The 18,002-nt window shown below is 47.5% G+C and overlaps 1 protein-coding gene and 1 pseudogene across 1 annotated transcript; one reads left to right on the top strand and one right to left on the bottom strand.

Annotated features, from left to right (window-relative positions):
* Window positions 1-787: 787 nt before the first annotated feature.
* Window positions 788-1,663, top strand: LOC126526588 (uncharacterized). The gene has a single exon (XM_050174445.1). It carries the CDS (start codon window positions 788-790, stop codon window positions 1,661-1,663), a length of 876 nt encoding a protein of 291 aa, XP_050030402.1.
* Window positions 1,664-10,417: 8,754 nt separating this feature from the next.
* On the bottom strand, window positions 10,418-14,850 carry LOC126526587 (uncharacterized; annotated as a pseudogene).
* Window positions 14,851-18,002: the final 3,152 nt, after the last annotated feature.

Genomic DNA, 18,002 nt, shown 5'->3' on the forward strand with positions numbered 1-18,002 from the left:
GGGCGATATAGAGACGAACCCTGGTCCTGACAGATTGGACCGTGTTCTTGCTAAACTGGAGACGTTGTCAACCGGTCAGGACCAAATAATCACAGATGTACAGGACCTTAAACATCAGATGCGTTCTATTGACACAACCATTTCTGACTTGAGCAAGCGCGTAGCAGATCTAGAAAGTGTTTTCCAGGGTGTCTCAACTCTCAAAACCGATCTGCAGTCTGCCCAATCTGTATCCGCTAAGACTGCTGCTCTTGTTACTAACCTTGAAGCTCGGTTAGATGACGCCGAAGATAGGTCACGCCGCAACAATTTGATATTTTATGGCCTTTCGGATTCTAATTCGCGCGAAACGTTCGTTGAATCGGAAGAATTGCTAATCCGCCATTGTCGTGACAAATTACGGATAACCTTGGACCCATGTCAAATTGAGCGTGCACATCGTTTGGGCCGCTACGTAGATGGCCGTCAGCGGCCGATTATAGTTAAATTTTTGTCCTCTATGTAGAGGATCCGAATCCGCCGCCGCCGCCGTGACCTGTAGAGGATCCGATTCCGCCGCCGCCGCCGTGAGCGTCTGCACAACGAGCGGATGTTTATGTTCGCGGCGCCGACCTCCTCGGCGTGGTAGGCACGTACGTACTGTACAATAAAGGCTCAGTTTCACCGCCGCTCGGCTGCTCGCCGGTTGCTCTCAAAGTTCGCTCTCTTCTCTCTGCGCGCGTCTGTCTATAGCGGACGCATTTCGTGCCCCTATAGCTTGGTGACCCGGACGTAGCAAGCTCACGCAATGGAAGACGAAATGAACACTACAGTGTTCAGCAACGACGCCCCGGCTCTTCAGCCCCAGTCAACAGTGACAGGCGACATCCCTGCCCGCAGCGCTGCCATGGACGCCATTTCCAATGCCCAGCTGCGGCTGCCGCCGTTTTGGCCGAAGAATCCCGCCGTATGGTTCACGCAAGTAGAAGCCCTCTTCGATCTGCGGCGCATCACATCGCAACGTGTGATGTACCTGCATGTCGTCTCAGCACTTTCCTCCGAGGTAGCTGATGAGTTCGACGACGTCATGAGAGCCCCACATCCGGCCGCGCCCTACGACCATTTCAAGGCCATAGTGCTCACACGCAAAACCGTGTCTGAGAGAAGCCGCTTGCAGCAACTCCTCAACGCGGAAGAACTCGGTGATCGCCGACCGTCGCAGCTATTACATCGGATGCGACAGCTACTCGGCGACCGTACCCAAGACTCCGAGAGTCCACTATTGCGCGAGCTGTTTCTGCAACGCTTGCCTCAGACACTTGTCGTGGTTTTGGCAGCTGCGGATGATATGCCTCTTGACAAACTGGCAGAGCTCGCGGACCGCGTTAACGACTACTCCGGCGCAAGCTCCGCGGTGTCCTCGACCACTGTCACATCAGACCTCGAGGCCCGGCAATCTCGCCTCGAGGAGAAAATTGACAGGCTGATGGACACGATGGCAGCAATGCAGATGGACACGCCTCGTCGCTCTCCACTGGCTAGGGGTGGCTCACGTTCGCGTTCCCGTTCCCGCCCAAGACACACTTCTGACGGCTTCTGCTGGTACCACACCAGGTTCCGCGCCAGCGCTGCAAAATGTCGACAGCCTTGTCGCTGGCAGGGAAACATGGAAGCGAGTCACTAATGGCGGCGCGTGACTCAACCGCTACGGGAAGCCGCCTATTCTACATCACAGACAAGATCGCAGGCCATCGCTTTCTTGTGGACACTGGTGCAGAGGTAAGCGTCATTCCTGCCTCTCGCCAGGACCGACACCGTTGTCCAAGGACTGCGCCTTTGCAAGCTGTAAATACATCCACAATCGCAACATATGGCCAACGCTCCCTCACCATTGACCTGGGCCTGCGTCGCATATTTCGGTGGATTTTCATCCTCGCCGACGTGCGCTTCGCCATACTAGGTGCGGACTTTCTTACCCATTTCGGTTTGAACGTGAATCTCCGCTCCCGTCAACTTGTGGACTGTACGACCAGCCTCTCCGTGCAAGGTATCCTCGCACCGCTGTCCGCCTCTACGCAACCAGCTCCGCATTCGCCATCATCAGAATTTGCCTCTATCCTCAGTGAATTTCCTGAACTTAGCAAACCTACCAATTTGGAACTTCCAGTGCGGCACACTGTGACGCACCACATCGTCACCACGGGTCGTCCAGCGTCCTGCAAGCCACGGCGTCTTGCTGGAGACCGCCTCGCCACAGCTCGCAGAGAATTTGATCACATGCTGCAGTTAGGCATAATCCGCCCTTCGTCAAGCAGCTGGTCATCTGCCCTGCACATGGTGCCCAAGCGTGACCCCGGAGATTGGCGCCCTTGTGGAGACTATCGTGCATTGAATGCCCGCACCGCTCCCGACCGGTACCCACTCCCGCACATTCGCGACTTTGCTACCACTCTTGCTGGAACAACCATATTTAGCAAGATTGACCTAGTCAAGGCATATCATCAAATTCCTGTGGAACCAGCGGACATACCGAAGACTGCCATCACAACACCTTTTGGCCTATTCGAGTACGTCCGCATGCCTTTCGGGTTACGTAATGCAGGCCAAACTTTCCAACGCTTCATCAATGAAGTCATACGTGGTCTGCACTTCGTCATCGCCTATCTTGATGATCTGCTGGTGGCAAGTTCTTCACCAGAGCAGCACGCTGACCATCTGCGGTTGCTGTTTTCGCGACTGCAGGAACATGGCTTAACTATCAACACAGCCAAATGTGTCTTTGGTGTTGACAACGTCGAATTTCTTGGACACCTTGTCACACCTGAAGGAATCAAGCCATTGGACAGGAAGGTTCAAGCTCTGCGGGATTTTCCACGTCCAACGTCGCTTCGCAAGCTACGCGAATTTCTCGGCCTTCTGAACTTCCATCGTCGGTTCCTGCCTAATATAGCGCGCATCATTCTACCTCTGACCGACATGCTAAAGGCTCCAAAGGCACCATCTGCGATCTTGGAGTGGACATCCGAAGCAGACGCCGCCTTCCAAGAAGCCAAGAATGCCCTGGCACAAGACACCCTCCTAGTGCATCCCCTAACTGACGCGCCCATGCGGCTCATCACCGACGCCTCCTCCAGTGCCGTTGGTGCAGTTTTACAACAATTCCAGCAGAATCTGTGGTGTCCACTCGGTTTCTTTTCGCAGAAGATGAAGCCGGCAGAAACTCGATACAGCACTTTCGACCGCGAACTCCTGGCTGTCTACCTTGACATTCGCCACTTTCGCCACCTTCTCGAAGGTACCGTGTTCCACGTACTGACGGATCATAAGCCACTGACATTCGCTTTCCGTGGAAACCACAGCACACACACGTCCCGGCAAATTCGGCACCTGCATTTTATTTCCGAATTCACGACCGACATACGGTACATCGAAGGACCCGTTAATGCGGCTGCCGATGCCCTGTCACGTGTCGACGCGCTTTCCACTGCTGCTGTGGATTTCGACATCATCGCAGAGGCACAACATTCTGACAACGAGCTGCGTGACCTGCGTGCAGGGTCCACATCTCTCTCGTTTGCTGAGGTGCCACTGCCGTTCTCCTCCGGTACGATCGTCTGCGACATGTCAACAGGCTGTGCCCGTCCATTTGTGCCTTCCTCGCACCGTCGTCAAGTTTTTGGCAAGCTACACGACTCGAGCCATCCTGGTGTTCGCGCCACTCAGCGCCTCATCACCTCCCGTTACGTGTGGCCCGGCATCAACGCAGATGTCCGCCGCTGGGCTCGAGAATGTCAACGCTGCCAACGTGCAAAAACGACCCGCCACACCAAGTCACCACTTCAACCCTTCCGTCCGCCTGACTCTCGCTTTGACCACGTTCACATCGACATTGTCGGTCCGCTGCCTTCATCGCGCGGTAAACGATACATCCTCACCTGCGTTGACCGCTACACGCACTGGCCTGAAGCGTTTCCCATACACGATATTACGGCGCCAACCGTGGCGTCCGTTTTCGTAGCCGGTTGGATATCTCGTTTCGGCTGCCCCAGCGTGGTAACAACCGACCGCGGACGACAATTTGAAAGTGAGCTCTTCGGAGCGTTAACAAGCATCCTCGGTATCCGCCACATCCACACAACTGCATACCATCCGTCAGCAAATGGAATGGTGGAAAGGCTTCACCGGCAGTTGAAAGCCGCCCTCATCGCCCGCGACGCTCGAACTTCATGGGTCGACGACCTGCCGCTAGTTCTACTAGGTATTCGGTCGGCGATAAAAGAAGACCTAGGGTGTACTGCTGCCGAAATGGTCTACGGGACGACACTACGTCTACCCGGTGAATTCTTCGCACCACCTGCAGTCCCCAACCTCTCGCCTCCTGCCTACGTTGAGCAACTTCGGTCGCTCTTTGAGCGTTTGCGACCAACATCACCTCGACAGCCCTCCACTTACGACGTTTTCGTAAGCAAAGACCTAGCTGCCTCAAGTCACGTTTTCGTGCGCCGCGAAGGCATCCGGCCCGCCCTCACTGCACCGTACGACGGCCCGTTCGAAGTGTTACAGCGCGGAGAAAAGACATATACTGTTTCTGTGAACGGCCGTGAAAACGTGATTTCAATCGACCGTGTGAAGCCCGCGTACATGGCAAACTTGTGCGCTCCTCTTGCACTCCCCACTCGTTCCCCGCCCGATTCTCCCCCATCCGTACCCTGCCCCGTGAGTAAACACGTGTCCTGGGCATCAGCGCGACAGCAGAGACCTTTGTATCTACGGGGGGGAGCCCTGTAGAGGATCCGAATCCGCCGCCGCCGCCGTGACCTGTAGAGGATCCGATTCCGCCGCCGCCGCCGCCGTGAGCGTCTGCACAACGAGCAGATGTTTATGTTCGCGGCGCCGACCTCCTCGGCGTGGTAGGCACGTACGTACTGTACAATAAAGGCTCAGTCAGGCCCCGCACACTCTCAAGTTCAACAAATGGCCACAGAGGGCGAAAAATCAATCGAGGCGCGTTTCAGCGTAAGCGCGCAAGTGGAGCTACTGTAATTTGGTCGACTACTTTAATTTGTGCTTTCTCTGCTAGGGGCGCTAAACATGCTTAATTTTTTAATTTACACAAACCATTGACATGAACAATCGAGGTGTCTAAGGATGCTTTTTTACCTCAGGCAAATAGGCAGGTGATTTTTTTTTAATTAGATTGTTGAAGCTGCTTTTTAGTCATAGCGTCAAGGTTTTTGTGCTCGATTAAACACCGACAGCCGACAGCCTATTGGTATCGATGTGTTTCCTGGCCGTTGGCGTTCGAATACTACGGCGGTAAAACATTTTCGAAAGCATGCTGGTTTCGTCTGCGAGTCATTACATAGACTTGCTGTAAAAAGGTCTACTCTTGGCAAAGAATAGTGCCTCATTTTGTTTAGGCGTTGATTATCATAATGAATGCGGCGGAGGTTGAGGGAGTACGCTTGAAGGTACGTTTTTATGCAGTTGATCTCCATAACACCGTAAGTACGCAAACCGATGTCACAGAACACCCGATGCATCATTGTGTGTTCTCCGTCATCGCTTGTTTGCTGTATGCCTACTAATTCTTCATTTCTTCAAGTGTTATATCCTCCTTTTGTCCTTGTTCTCTTGTGCTTCACTTACAGTATGTCGTTCCGTCAGCTGTAATGCGCATTTGCAAAACCAATACATTTGATAAGACGCAGTGGTTATCATAATTTCACTACACGTGTATTAAGCTGGCACATATGGTTCAGATACAGATACCTGTATGCGAACTTGCACGACGTTGATGCGGAGATTAGGATAATTATGACACCCGTAAGGAAGAGGCAGCTGACGGCCGTATAAGCTGTTGCGTTCTTTCCGCCAAACTACACGGCCTGGTAGTGCTGTAAAGATGCTGTATAAAAGTGACACGCGGTGACAGGGAAATTATTATACTTAGCAGCCGACCGTACGTTTTGTAGCTTAGGTCTTCTTTCTTGTGCGTTTGTGCTACCCTTATTAATGAGCCATTTCTTGACTATGTTCTTGACTATGTAACCGCGTTTGTGTGGATGCGTAGACGTGTGCTTTTTGTTGTACTTGTAAAATGCAAATAAAATATTTTCAGGCTTACTCAATCTTTGGTGTCGTGTGCGTTTATTCCAGTCGAGGCCATCGTGCCACCTGGAAACCGCATTCTGGCAGTAGCCCTACACGAAATGCAACAGCTGGAGCGCGGCGGCACAATTTAACTCAGGGTAACGACGGCGTAATAAATGAAAAACCGCTCGGGATGCCCTTAAAAGTCAGTTCAGAGTGTGCCTTAACTCGATATGACTCAGCGCTACATGTATTCTGCTGCGCCTCGATCGTGCTCCCGCCAGTTCGCTGCTGTGTGGCAAACGTAGCGCCTACATAAATATGTAGGCGCTACGTTTGCTACACAGCAACTAAACTGGCGGGAGCACGATCGAGGCGCAGCAGCCCGAAACCCAGTAAAGCCACAGAACACCTGGTAAAGCGTGTGCAAAACCCCGTTTCCGTTTCCTGTTGTACAGCGCCACCTGTGGTCGCATACTTTAGTTCACGACGCCACCGCTACGCTTATTTCCGTAGCACTGTGGAAGGTACAGTTTCCCTTCTCTAAATTTGTATAGGTGTTCTGTGGCTCAGTTTCACCGCCGCTCGGCTGCTCGCCGGTTGCTCTCAAAGTTCGCTCTCTTCTCTCTGCGCGCGTCTGTCTATAGCGGACGCATTTCGCGCCCCTATACTCTAAAACAAAAGAAACTGTCCTCTCAAACGGGCCCAAGTTAAAGGGCACCAATTTTAGCATTGGAGAAGACTTTTCCCTTCCTGTTCGTACAGCACGCAAACACCTTGTCGCATTCGCAAAAGCAAAAACCGGACCGTTCTCCCTGCTACAAAACTTTGTTTCTCGGAAAGAAACGCTACACCTTCGATGCTGCCACAGAAACGGTTACGGAAATAGCATAGCGCTTACCTCGCCATCGTTTGTTTGTTTGTTTGAAGTTTATTTCCTTTCTTCACTACAGAAAGAGGAAGCAAGAGCTAAAGGCCAATTGGCCTGACAGGGGCTCTTGCTCCTAAGTGCGTTCGGCTTACATGATGATTCCATGTACTAAAAAAGCAAATATAACAAGAAACAAGCAAGTATGATGTAGAAAATACAAATAAAAAAGATAATGTGTACATTATACAATGACTATGTGATAGACATTTCTGCTTCAATTTTTGTTTGTTAAATCACATTACCGCGCAGATTAAGGAATACATATATAGTGCATCACTTTAGTGTTCGCGTACACCGGGATGCGGTCTGATTGATTTAGATTGGAGTGACACGGTGATACGCACTCATTGCTCAAGCTCCCATGCTTTATTCCCGGTTGCCAACCGAGTACTCACATTTGGCTAAATGCTGTTAATAGACACTACATTACCCTCCTTGGGGAAAATGAAATGAATGCGGACACAATGTGATTAGGGAAACCATAAACGGAAAACAGTTCACTGTTGAAAAGTCGTGAATGTCTCCTACGAACAAACAGTCACAATGTCAGGTTGCGAAATCAGAAAGATGGCGTGGAGGCTTTCTGTTTCTCTTTGGGTAGCGCTCTCTTGGAGAACTCTGGTGCAATGCAGGTGGTGCAGGATCCGGCACTGAGGTGGGTAGAGGATATATGATGTCATCACAGTCAAATGATGTTCTGGCTGGTGCTTGTTTAAGGCCAGAGGCATCTTTGAAAAAACTTGAGTTGCGTGTTATTACTCTATTTCCTCTCGATGCCTTGATTTGTGATCCATGAATGCTGACAATGGTATAAGGGTTTGGATCATAGTACGAAGTGAACTTGTCGTGTCTGTCTTGCTTGCACAAAACTCGCTGACCGACACAGAAGCGGTGTGGTTGAGCATGCCTTCGTGCATCAGCATGTTGTTTGTTGTATGCCCTTTTCTCGAGCACAGTTGTTTTGAACTTTGTTATGTCTTCCGTTTCCGAAGCAGCTTCAACATAGCAAGGCAGAAGATTTCTCATCGGTCTGCCAAACAGCAGTTCATACGGTGATCTTCCTGTAGTTAAGTGTCTTGAAGACCTGTATGACATCAGGAAAGTGTCGAGCTCTACTTTCCAATCTATGTTCTCAAGCTGACTAGTGTGAACATGCTTTTTCAATGTTCTCATGAACCGCTCAGCTTCGCCATTAGCTTGAGGCCACAAAGGTGTGATCCGATGATGCCGAAATCCTAATTCTTTTGCGAATGCAGCAAACTCTTTGCCTTGGAATGGTGGCCCATTGTCACTTTTTACCTGTGCAGGGATTCCAAACTGGCAAAACACTTGTCGTAAGGAGGGAAGCACATGGTTCGCACTTGTGGAGTGTATGACTTGTACCACTGGGTATCGTGAGAAGTCATCTAACACCACCATAGCGTACTTTCCATCTGGGAAGGGACCACAAAAGTCGACTGATACTTCTTCCCAGGGACCACTGGGTAGTTCCGTCATGGCAAGTGGTTCTTGCTTTGCTTGGGGAACAGCTGCTTGACATGGTAGGCAGCTTTTAATCAAAGTGTGCACGAGTTTATCCATGCCTGGGAACCACACTTTTTCTCTTAACATTTGTTTTGTTTTCACAATCCCTTGATGGCCCTTGTGAGCAAGCAGCACTGCTTGTTTCTGCAGAGTAGCGGGAAGAACTAGGCGTGTTCCTCGAAGGACGATGCCCTCGGGCGTTGTTGTTAGTTCTGTTTTTATGGATGAAAATGGCTTCAGTTCAGCTGAGACCCAGCTGGCGAGTGTGGGGTGCTGGATAGCACAGATAAGTGACTGTAGCTGCTGGTCTGCTTTCGTTGCATCAGCGACTTCTTGAACCGAGAAGGCCTTTGGGATGTTGTGGCGCTGGATAAAGTTGACATACTCATTAGGTACTTTGTCGATGCGGGCACACATTTTCGTTTCAGGAATTGGATGCCTGGAAAGGTAATCGGAAGGGTTACTACTTCCTGCAGTGTGTTGTACAACAAACTTGTACTGTTGAATGCGTAGAGCAAGGCGCTCAATGCGGGCAGATGGTGATGATCTTGGGTTTCCCAGTATGCTCACTAAAGGCTTGTGATCAGTCAGCAAAAGGAAGTTGACTCCACAAAGGTAAAGACGGAAGTGCTCCATGGCCCATACAGCTGCGAGCATCTCACGTTCAATTTGGGAGTAGCGACTTTCAACTGGTGTAAGCGCTCTACTTGCATAAGCTATCACTGCAATGTTTTCACTGTCACGCTGTGTAAGGATAGCACCCAGTCCATGTGGACTTGCATCTACCACCAATTCTGTCGGTTTGGATGGGTCAAAGTAAGCAAGGGTGGAGGCATCGGACATGGCTTGCTTTAGGCTCTCAAGAGCATTTTGCTGTCGTTTTGTCCACTCCCAGACAACATTCTTCAGTGTCAGTTCACGTAAAGGCTGTGTGAGGTCAGCAAGATTTTTCAGAAATCTGCCTGAATAGTTTATCATTCCTAGCAGGCTCTTCACTTCTTGTGGTGATTCCGGTGTTTTAATCTGTAGGAAGGCTGCTATCTTCTTAGGATCAGGACGAACGCCATCAGCTGAAAAATGAAGTCCAAAGAAGTTCAGTTCACGTTGATGAAAGTGACACTTCTTTTCATTCAGTGTCAATCCAGCTTCTTGGAGACGCTGCAGAACGGCTTCCAAGGACAAGTCGTGCTCCTGTTTGGTTTGCCCAAAAACAAGAATATCATCACTAACATTCAGAACATTGGGGATGCCATTGAGCACTTGGCGTATGGTGTTCTGAAAAATTTCAGCTGCACTGCTGATGCCGAAGTTCAGTCGTTTGTAGCGAAACAAGCCAACATGTGTTGAGAACGTGGTGAGTTGCCTTGAGGAAGGGTCAAGTTCCAACTGATGATATCCATTCTTTAAGTCAAGATTGGAGAACATTGTTGCTCCATTTAAGGCAACAATGATGTCATCCACTGTTGGGCACAAATGTCGTTCCCGTTGAATGGCAGTGTTCACAACACGCATGTCAATGCAGATTCGAATTTCATCAGGCTGATGCGGTTTAGGCACAATAACCACAGTGGACACCCACGGTGTAGGTCCTATGGCTGGCTCAATGATGTCTTCTGACAGGAGGCGTTCAAGTTCTTTCTCTGTGGCGTCACGTAAGGCAAACGGAATACGCCTGTGTGGTTGTGCAACCGGGGGGACAGTGTCGTCCACAAAAAGATGAATGTGGTGGTTTTTGAGTTTTCCAACTCCACTAAACAACTTGGGGAATGCTTCCACGATTGACTTGTCACCTTGATGCTCATTAACTTGGTATGTGATCTGGACAAGCCCCAGGTTGGATGCTACTGTGAAGCTTAAGAGTGGTGCACAGTTTCCCCGAATGACAAAGATGTCTTCTTCAATGCAGTTATCTTTGTATCTCATTGTGACGGAGACTTTGCCTAGAAGTTCAAGCGGAGATGTTGCTTTGTATGGGAACACTCTGACGGATGTTTCCTGAAGTTTCACCTTTAGCCGATAGCTCTCAAAGTCATTTTCGCCAACAATTGACACTGTTGCACCTGTGTCGATTTTGAAAGTGACCGGCACATTGTTGACAGTGACACTAACTTTTGGAGATGGGCCTGTCTGAGGTGAGGTCATGGCAACGAAAACATACTCGTCACTGCTTGAACTGGTGTCACAGGTGGCAGCACATTCTTTGGCACTAGAACTCTTCTTACTGCAGACTGTCTGATTCATGTTTGGACCGTTGTCACAGTCCACTGCTTGTACCATTTGTCTCGTTGAACGACAGAATCGTGCAAAGTGACCAACCTTGTTACATGCCCTGCATGTCTTGCCCCATGCAGCACAACTTGATCGTCCGCCTTGGTGAGGCCACTTGCCACCGCAGTTGCGACAATCTGCTGATGAGACACGAGGTCGTTGCGGTGCATAGGTTTGTCGTGGCATCTGTCGGCTGTTTCTTTGGTGTTGGCCATGGTGCTGTCCTTCCTTGCGCACTGCGAGCACCGCCGCATTGTTATCGACGTTCTTTTCGATTTCGGATACGTCCCGTTCGACATCCTCGAGCATTCTTCCTTGTTTAAGTAAGTCTGGTAAAGTGAGGGAATGAAGCATTGCGTATTTGCGAAGGCGAGACGACGTTGTGGCGAGGATTATTTGGTTCTGGACTTCAGCGTCGACGTTCTCGAAGTTACAGTGGCGAGAGAGCTGCCGGAGGCGCGCGTAGAAGGCGTCCAGTGGCTCACCAACGTTTTGCGGGGCTTGGCGAAATTTGTAGATCGCAAATGTCGAGTTCACTCGCGGGGCGAAGTATGCACTCAGTTTCGCTCGTGCGGCATCGTATTCTGGCGTCGATGGGCTCTGCGTGGTCTGGGTCGTGCTTGTAGCTGTTGTAGCTTGTGTAGGGCAGTCGGGGAGGGAGCGAAATATGTCGTAGACTTCCTCGCCGACGTAGTGGAGGAGGAGCGCTTTCTTGCGTGCATCTGCCGTGATATCACACGCTAAAAGAAAGTTCTCGAACCTTTCTATCCACTTGGTCCATTCGTGACCAGTATTGTTGGCGTCTGTGGCGCGAAGGTCGAAACTTGGGAAGGGAGGGAGCGTGTATGCCATGGCTGCGATTGTCGGTTGCCGCTTGCTGCTGAGGGATGATACGACGGAATGACTTGGTTTGGCACTCACATGGGACCAAATAACACTTCTGACACTATTTTAGTGTTCGCGTAGACCGGGATGCGGTCTGATTGATTTAGATTGGAGTGACACGGTGATACGCACTCATTGCTCAAGCTCCCATGCTTTATTCCCGGTTGCCAACCGAGTACTCACATTTGGCTAAATGCTGTTAATAGACACTACAGTCACAAACCTAATCATTGCGATACCGCCCCTCGAGAGAATATTTGCCTCTCGGTTATCTACACCAACATACGCAGCCTGCTTCCAAAGAGCGATCTTGTGTCCAGCCTCGTGTCTTCAACGGGCAGCAACCTGCTCATCTTGACAGAGACCTGGCTGACTGATAATATAAGCGACGCTGAAGTTCTTTGTAACCTACCTAACTTTAATCTTTTCCGCACTGATCGCACAAACTCTCGAGGGGGTGGCGTCCTTATTGCTACAAGCAATAAGCTACAGTGTTCCCACATCAATATCCCATCAGACCTTGAAATACTATGGCTCCTTTGTCGCGCCACACCAGTATCTATATTAATTGGCGTTTGTTATAGACGCCCTCACAATAGCCCCGAATTCCCCCGTAAACTGCACAACATTTTAAACGAACTTAAAACTAGACACCCTAAGGCACACATTCTTCTTTTTGGGGATTTTAACTATCCTGGCATAGATTGGTGTTCCCCTAATTATCCTATTTTTAGACAGGATGAATCCCGTGAATTTATGGATGTCTGCTTAACTTTTAACCTAGCCCAACTAGTAACCCAGCCTACACGCATCGCCGGAGATACTGCTAACATTCTTGACCTCATACTATCTAGCCACCCCGACAGCCTGAACGCTATTACTTATCTCCGTGAAATCAGCGATCATAAAGTCATCCATGCATGCTTTAACTTCACTCCAATAACAAAAGCAACTTGCCAAAAAACAATTTCTCTCTACAACAAAGGAAACTATGAGGCCTTCAACGCGGAATTGGAGGCCTTTTTTCCATCATATCAGGGGTCATTTGACGAACAAGACATCCACACAAACTGGTCAATGTTTAAACATAAAATGAATGAATTGACTAATAAATATATTCCCAAATGCAACTTCCGCGCTAACCACCACAAGCCATGGTTTACCAAGACTCTGGGAAGATTAGAAAATAAAAAGAAACGCCTTTTCCGAAGTGCTAAACTGAGCAGAACAGACTGCGCATGGGAAAAGTATTACGCTGCTGAAGAGGCGTATTTGGTCGCAGTAAAAAACGCTAAACGTTCCTTTTACCACATCGATTTGCCAAACATACTTACAGATAACCCGACTAAATTCTGGCAGCTTTTAAACCCCCAATCTCCGCGCGTTGTTACCCTGACTGACGATTCTGGACGTGTTATTTCAGACGTTGAGTGCGCTAACATATTTAATTCTGCCTTCGCATCTGTATTCACTAAAGAACAAAAACCACCACCCCTCATGACAGCCAGTGACCCTACAATTGCAATGCCAGCCGTTACATTCTCAGAAACCGGCATATCCCTTCTTATAGATAAATTAAAACTTTCTTCATCTACCGGCTTTGATGAAATCAACACAAAGGTCTTGAAAAACACTCGCCACACGTCTGCCAAGTTTTTATGCTTACTATTTTCGCAGTCCATTTCTACAGGTATCATACCCCACGACTGGAAAGTGGGGAAGGTCGTCCCAGTCCACAAGTCGGGTAAAAAAGATTCACCACTTAACTACCGCCCCATATCACTTACCAGCGTACCCTGCAAGCTCATGGAACACGTCATTTACTCTTTAACAATGCAGTTTCTGGACTCAAATAATTTCTTTCATTCATCACAGCATGGATTTCGTAAAGGTTACTCCTGTGAGACTCAACTAGCCATTTTCGTTCACGACCTGCATGCCAACCTTGACGCTAACCTCCAAACCGACGCAATCTTCCTCGACTTTGCTAACGCATTTGACAAGGTACCCCATAACCGCCTATTTCTGAAACTTTCCAGCCTAAACTTGCATTGTGACATACTAGCATGGATTAAAGAATTCTTGACTCACCGCTCCCAATCAGTCGTCATTAATAAACAAATGTCTAACTTACTACCAGTTTCCTCAGGGGTACCCCAAGGATCCGTCCTAGGGCCTCTTTTGTTTTTAATTTATATTAACGACCTACCTAAGAAATTAGATTGCCATATTCGGATGTTTGCCGACGATTGCGTTATTTACAAAACAGTTACTGACACCTTTAACCAACAATCCCTACAAAATAACCTAAATCTGGTACAAAACTGGTGCAACGACTGGCTAATGACACTTAATATAAAAAAATGCAAATATATATCTTTCCACCGTCACAGTAATCCTCTCCTGTTTCCCTACACTATCTCTAACGTTCCTATCGACCCTGTCCAATCATATAAATATCTCGGTGTTCATCTTAGTCATGATCTTACGTGGAATAGCCATATCGCGAATATTATTTCATCTGCTAACAAAACGCTTGGCTTCTTAAAGCGTCATCTCCACTGTGCCCCCCTGCATGTTAAGCTACTCGCATACAAATCACTAGTTCGACCAAAATTAGAATACGCATCGCCCATCTGGTCCCCGAAACAAGTATACCTTGCTAATTCACTTGAATCAGTTCAAAACAGGGCAACTAGATTCATTCATTCCTCGTACTCTTTTGATATCAGCATATCATCTTTGAAATCGCAGTCCAACTTACCCACTCTTGCACTTCGTCGCCACATTTCTAGTTTGGGCTTATTTCATAAATTCTTTTATTCCGAGCTGTCACAGGAACCCTACATCTGCCCTCCCCCACCACGTTTCTCTCTTCGCACCGGACATCAGCAGCAGGTGTCTCGACCACGAGCACACACAAAAACTTTTGCTTCGTCATTCTTCCCCCGGACTGCTTGCGACTGGAACGGCCTTCCCCAAGAACTTGCTGCCATCACATGCCCATCTATGTTCCTTAACCAAATTACGCGTGCGCTTGCATTACAATAATCATTTTTGTTTGTATAACTCGTTCAAAATTCTTCTGTACACTGTTGTTAACCTATATGTGTCCCACCCCTTATGTAATACCCTCACATGAGGGTCTTTAAGGAAATAAAGTGAAGTGAAGTGAATTACTTTTCGAAGCGAGATCGGGATGCCTTAGAACACGCACCTATAAAGCGAGATATAAGAAGGAAGAAGCATGTGCTTGCTGCGGTAAAGCTAGGGAAACGACGGAGCATGTTTTATTGGAATGTGAAGACGCTTATACCCAGCGGTCGATTTAGGCACCACTGGCCTCTTGAAGCCCTTGGGTTCAGCGGGAGCAGTGGTAAAGCAAACATGTCCGCAATAGGCATTTGTAAGAGGCGATTGGAGGATTGGTGGAAGAAAAGTAGGGAAACGACAAAAGACGGAGACGTACAAAAGCACAGTTCGCAATAGGGGATCAGAAAATTTGGGCGTGTAGTTCATAGTGTTCTTTTTTCTTTTTTTCATTGTTTAACCTAGGTAGGACATTAGGCGGTATAATAGTAAGAGCTTGGTGGCGCAACCCACCACCCCGTTCCAAAGGGGACGCTGATAACATACATACATACATACATACATACATACATACATACATACATACATACATACATACATACATACATACATACATACATACATACATACATACATACATACATACGTCCGTCCGTCCGTCCGTCCGTCCGTCCGTCCATCCTGTACGGAACCGATGGCGCAGCGCTTGCGCTGCGCGTTAATGTTTTTGTGATCATTTTCTGCCGCAGTCGAATAGACGTGCAAATGCTCGGCGGATGTTAAGATGCATGCCCGAAACTCACTTGATATAAGAGATGAATTATACGTGCACTCCTAGGCCATCTCAACGGCCATTAGATGGATATATTAACCTGAGAGCAAATGTTTTGCAGAGACCGCAGTAGTGGCGTAAAGCCATTAAATCTGTTTTGAGCCACGCTACAACGTAACCAGAAATTATTTGGACGGAAAAAGAAAACCGATTCCTTAATGGTTTAATATCCGCAAGTAACGCTCGTGCTGGAAGTAGCACCGTAGTAAAGGGCTTCGAATTGATTTGATGCAACTCAGACTCTAGGTGCACACACTTTCTCTTGCGGTTCGCATTCATAAAAAAGTGACCGCGACATCCGCGACCAAACATCAAGCGCTTAGTTCTTCAGCCGCTGTTGTAAAAGAGAAGGCAAAACAATGTGTACTTACATAGCATAGCCCAAAGCCAGAGACCTTCCCTGCTTGGCATTTACCCTCTTTCGCGATAAACATTTGCCCCTCGTTCTCTCATTCTGTTTCGCGAATCCCCCGCAACGACTGCATTTGCACGTACAGTTTATCCGTTAATTTTTTTAATTTACATCATGAAGTGCTCCCTAGCGTCAGGCTCATGTGCGAGTATGAGTTACACCGACATCCTACATTTCTATGAAAGGAATCAAACAGATAGGAAAGATGCCAACTGTAAAAGGGATTTCTGAAAAAAAACTGGACACAGTATGCGAAAACATAGAAAAACAGTGCGAGTAGATTCCAACCCAAACAATGGAGGCTTACAGCGGAATTAGTGTCTAATTGAATTCCTTAATCATTTCTTAATTGTTTTCACAAAATTAGCTTTTTGAATGCACCAGAAAAAGTTATGCAGTTAAACACAAAGAAGTGTCAGCATGTATGTTGCATCAGCCTCCTAAGAACAGTGGCTAACTTTCAAGTGCAATTTACTTTTTCGCTGTGCTTCTCTTGACTGATTAAGACTTTTAACATAAAAGCGAACAATTGCTGATGCGGAATCATCAGCATGCAATTTGCTGCGTATGGCATAGGCAAACTTAGCTTCCACTAGAATCATGACATCGACTGTGCGGCCGCTGCAAAGCTCCTCTTGGCTGAAGAAGGTTATTGCTTCAAAAAGTAACTTGGAGGGATACAGCAAGCTGTCACAAATTTCATGAATTTTGAGACTATGCTACTGACACTAAAGTTCTGCAAAAGAAGAGAGCGGCAGTCCTCACATTTGTTGCGAGTAAAAAATTTCTGCGCGATATACCTTGCCATATAATGGATGAGGCGGTCATCACTTCTTTCATTCATAAAAGCCCAGTGCTCTGCTGGAGTACTGTTTAAAAGGAAGCTTTAGCTCGGGCCCAACTCCGACGCGGCCTGTTCAAATACATGTAAAACGCAAAAACGTTTTTATGAGATAACCCCTGGATCGATTTGAATAAAGTTTGTTGCATTTGAAAGAGAAAGTTAAATTCTAGTGACTGTTGGAAGCGGAATTTCGATGTAGGACTGGCATTTTCTTACAAAGATTTTCAAATATTTGACTGTATAAAAAAAATAGAAGCACGAAGTTTACAAATTCGTAGCTCTGCATTAAGAACTGATATCGCGGTTCTGTAAACGGCATCCATTAGATCATTTAAAGCGGACAAATTCGATATGTCATTTTACATCCTACGTCAATTTGTTACGTTGGTTACAAGGGTTCTGCAAAAGTTGTATTTCCCCATTACTAATTTCTTTATATTCATATGTAACAGATCAATTTTGCCCGCTTTAGACGTACTATTAGATACAATTCACAGAATTGTATTATCATTTTTCGTTGTTGAGTTACAGAGTTCTAAACTTGATAGTATCGTTTTTTGAAAATTTTCACTTTTCGCCAATTTTTAATAGAAAATTGACAAACTAACTCAATAATTCAAAACAAACAGTTACTAGATTTTAAGTTTTTCTTTCAAATGCAACAAACCTCGTCAAATTTGGTGCAGTTGTTGCCGAGAAAAACGAATTCTCCTTTTACATGTATTAAGATAGGAGCACCCGAGCTAAAGCTTCCTCTTAACCTTTGCTCTACAAGCGTCAGATTTCCAGCTTCAACTAACTCATGATGTGACACAACGTCCCCTTCCATGTCAGAATTATCAGGTAAGTAAAGTGAAGTAGCGATACCAAGTCTTCGCTGGCCTGTGTTCCCTCTTTGCAATGCCTTCGCCAAGTTATAAAAAGACAGGTAATTCACGACAATCAAAAATTGAGACGGCGTTGAGTGATCGTTGGATCCGCACGACTGCCCCACAATACCAAAGAAGTTCTCCAACGTATCTTGGCTTAGTCTAGATGTCAATAGGGTCAACAGACATTAACAACCGTCTCCTTCCAAGTATTCTAACAGAGCCAAAGTGCTGCACAGTGTCACATGGAGCCCATCTACCGTCGGCTGGCTCAA

The sequence above is a fragment of the Dermacentor andersoni genome, chromosome 8 (genome assembly GCF_023375885.2).
Source record: "Dermacentor andersoni chromosome 8, qqDerAnde1_hic_scaffold, whole genome shotgun sequence".
Taxonomy (NCBI): domain Eukaryota; kingdom Metazoa; phylum Arthropoda; class Arachnida; order Ixodida; family Ixodidae; genus Dermacentor; species Dermacentor andersoni.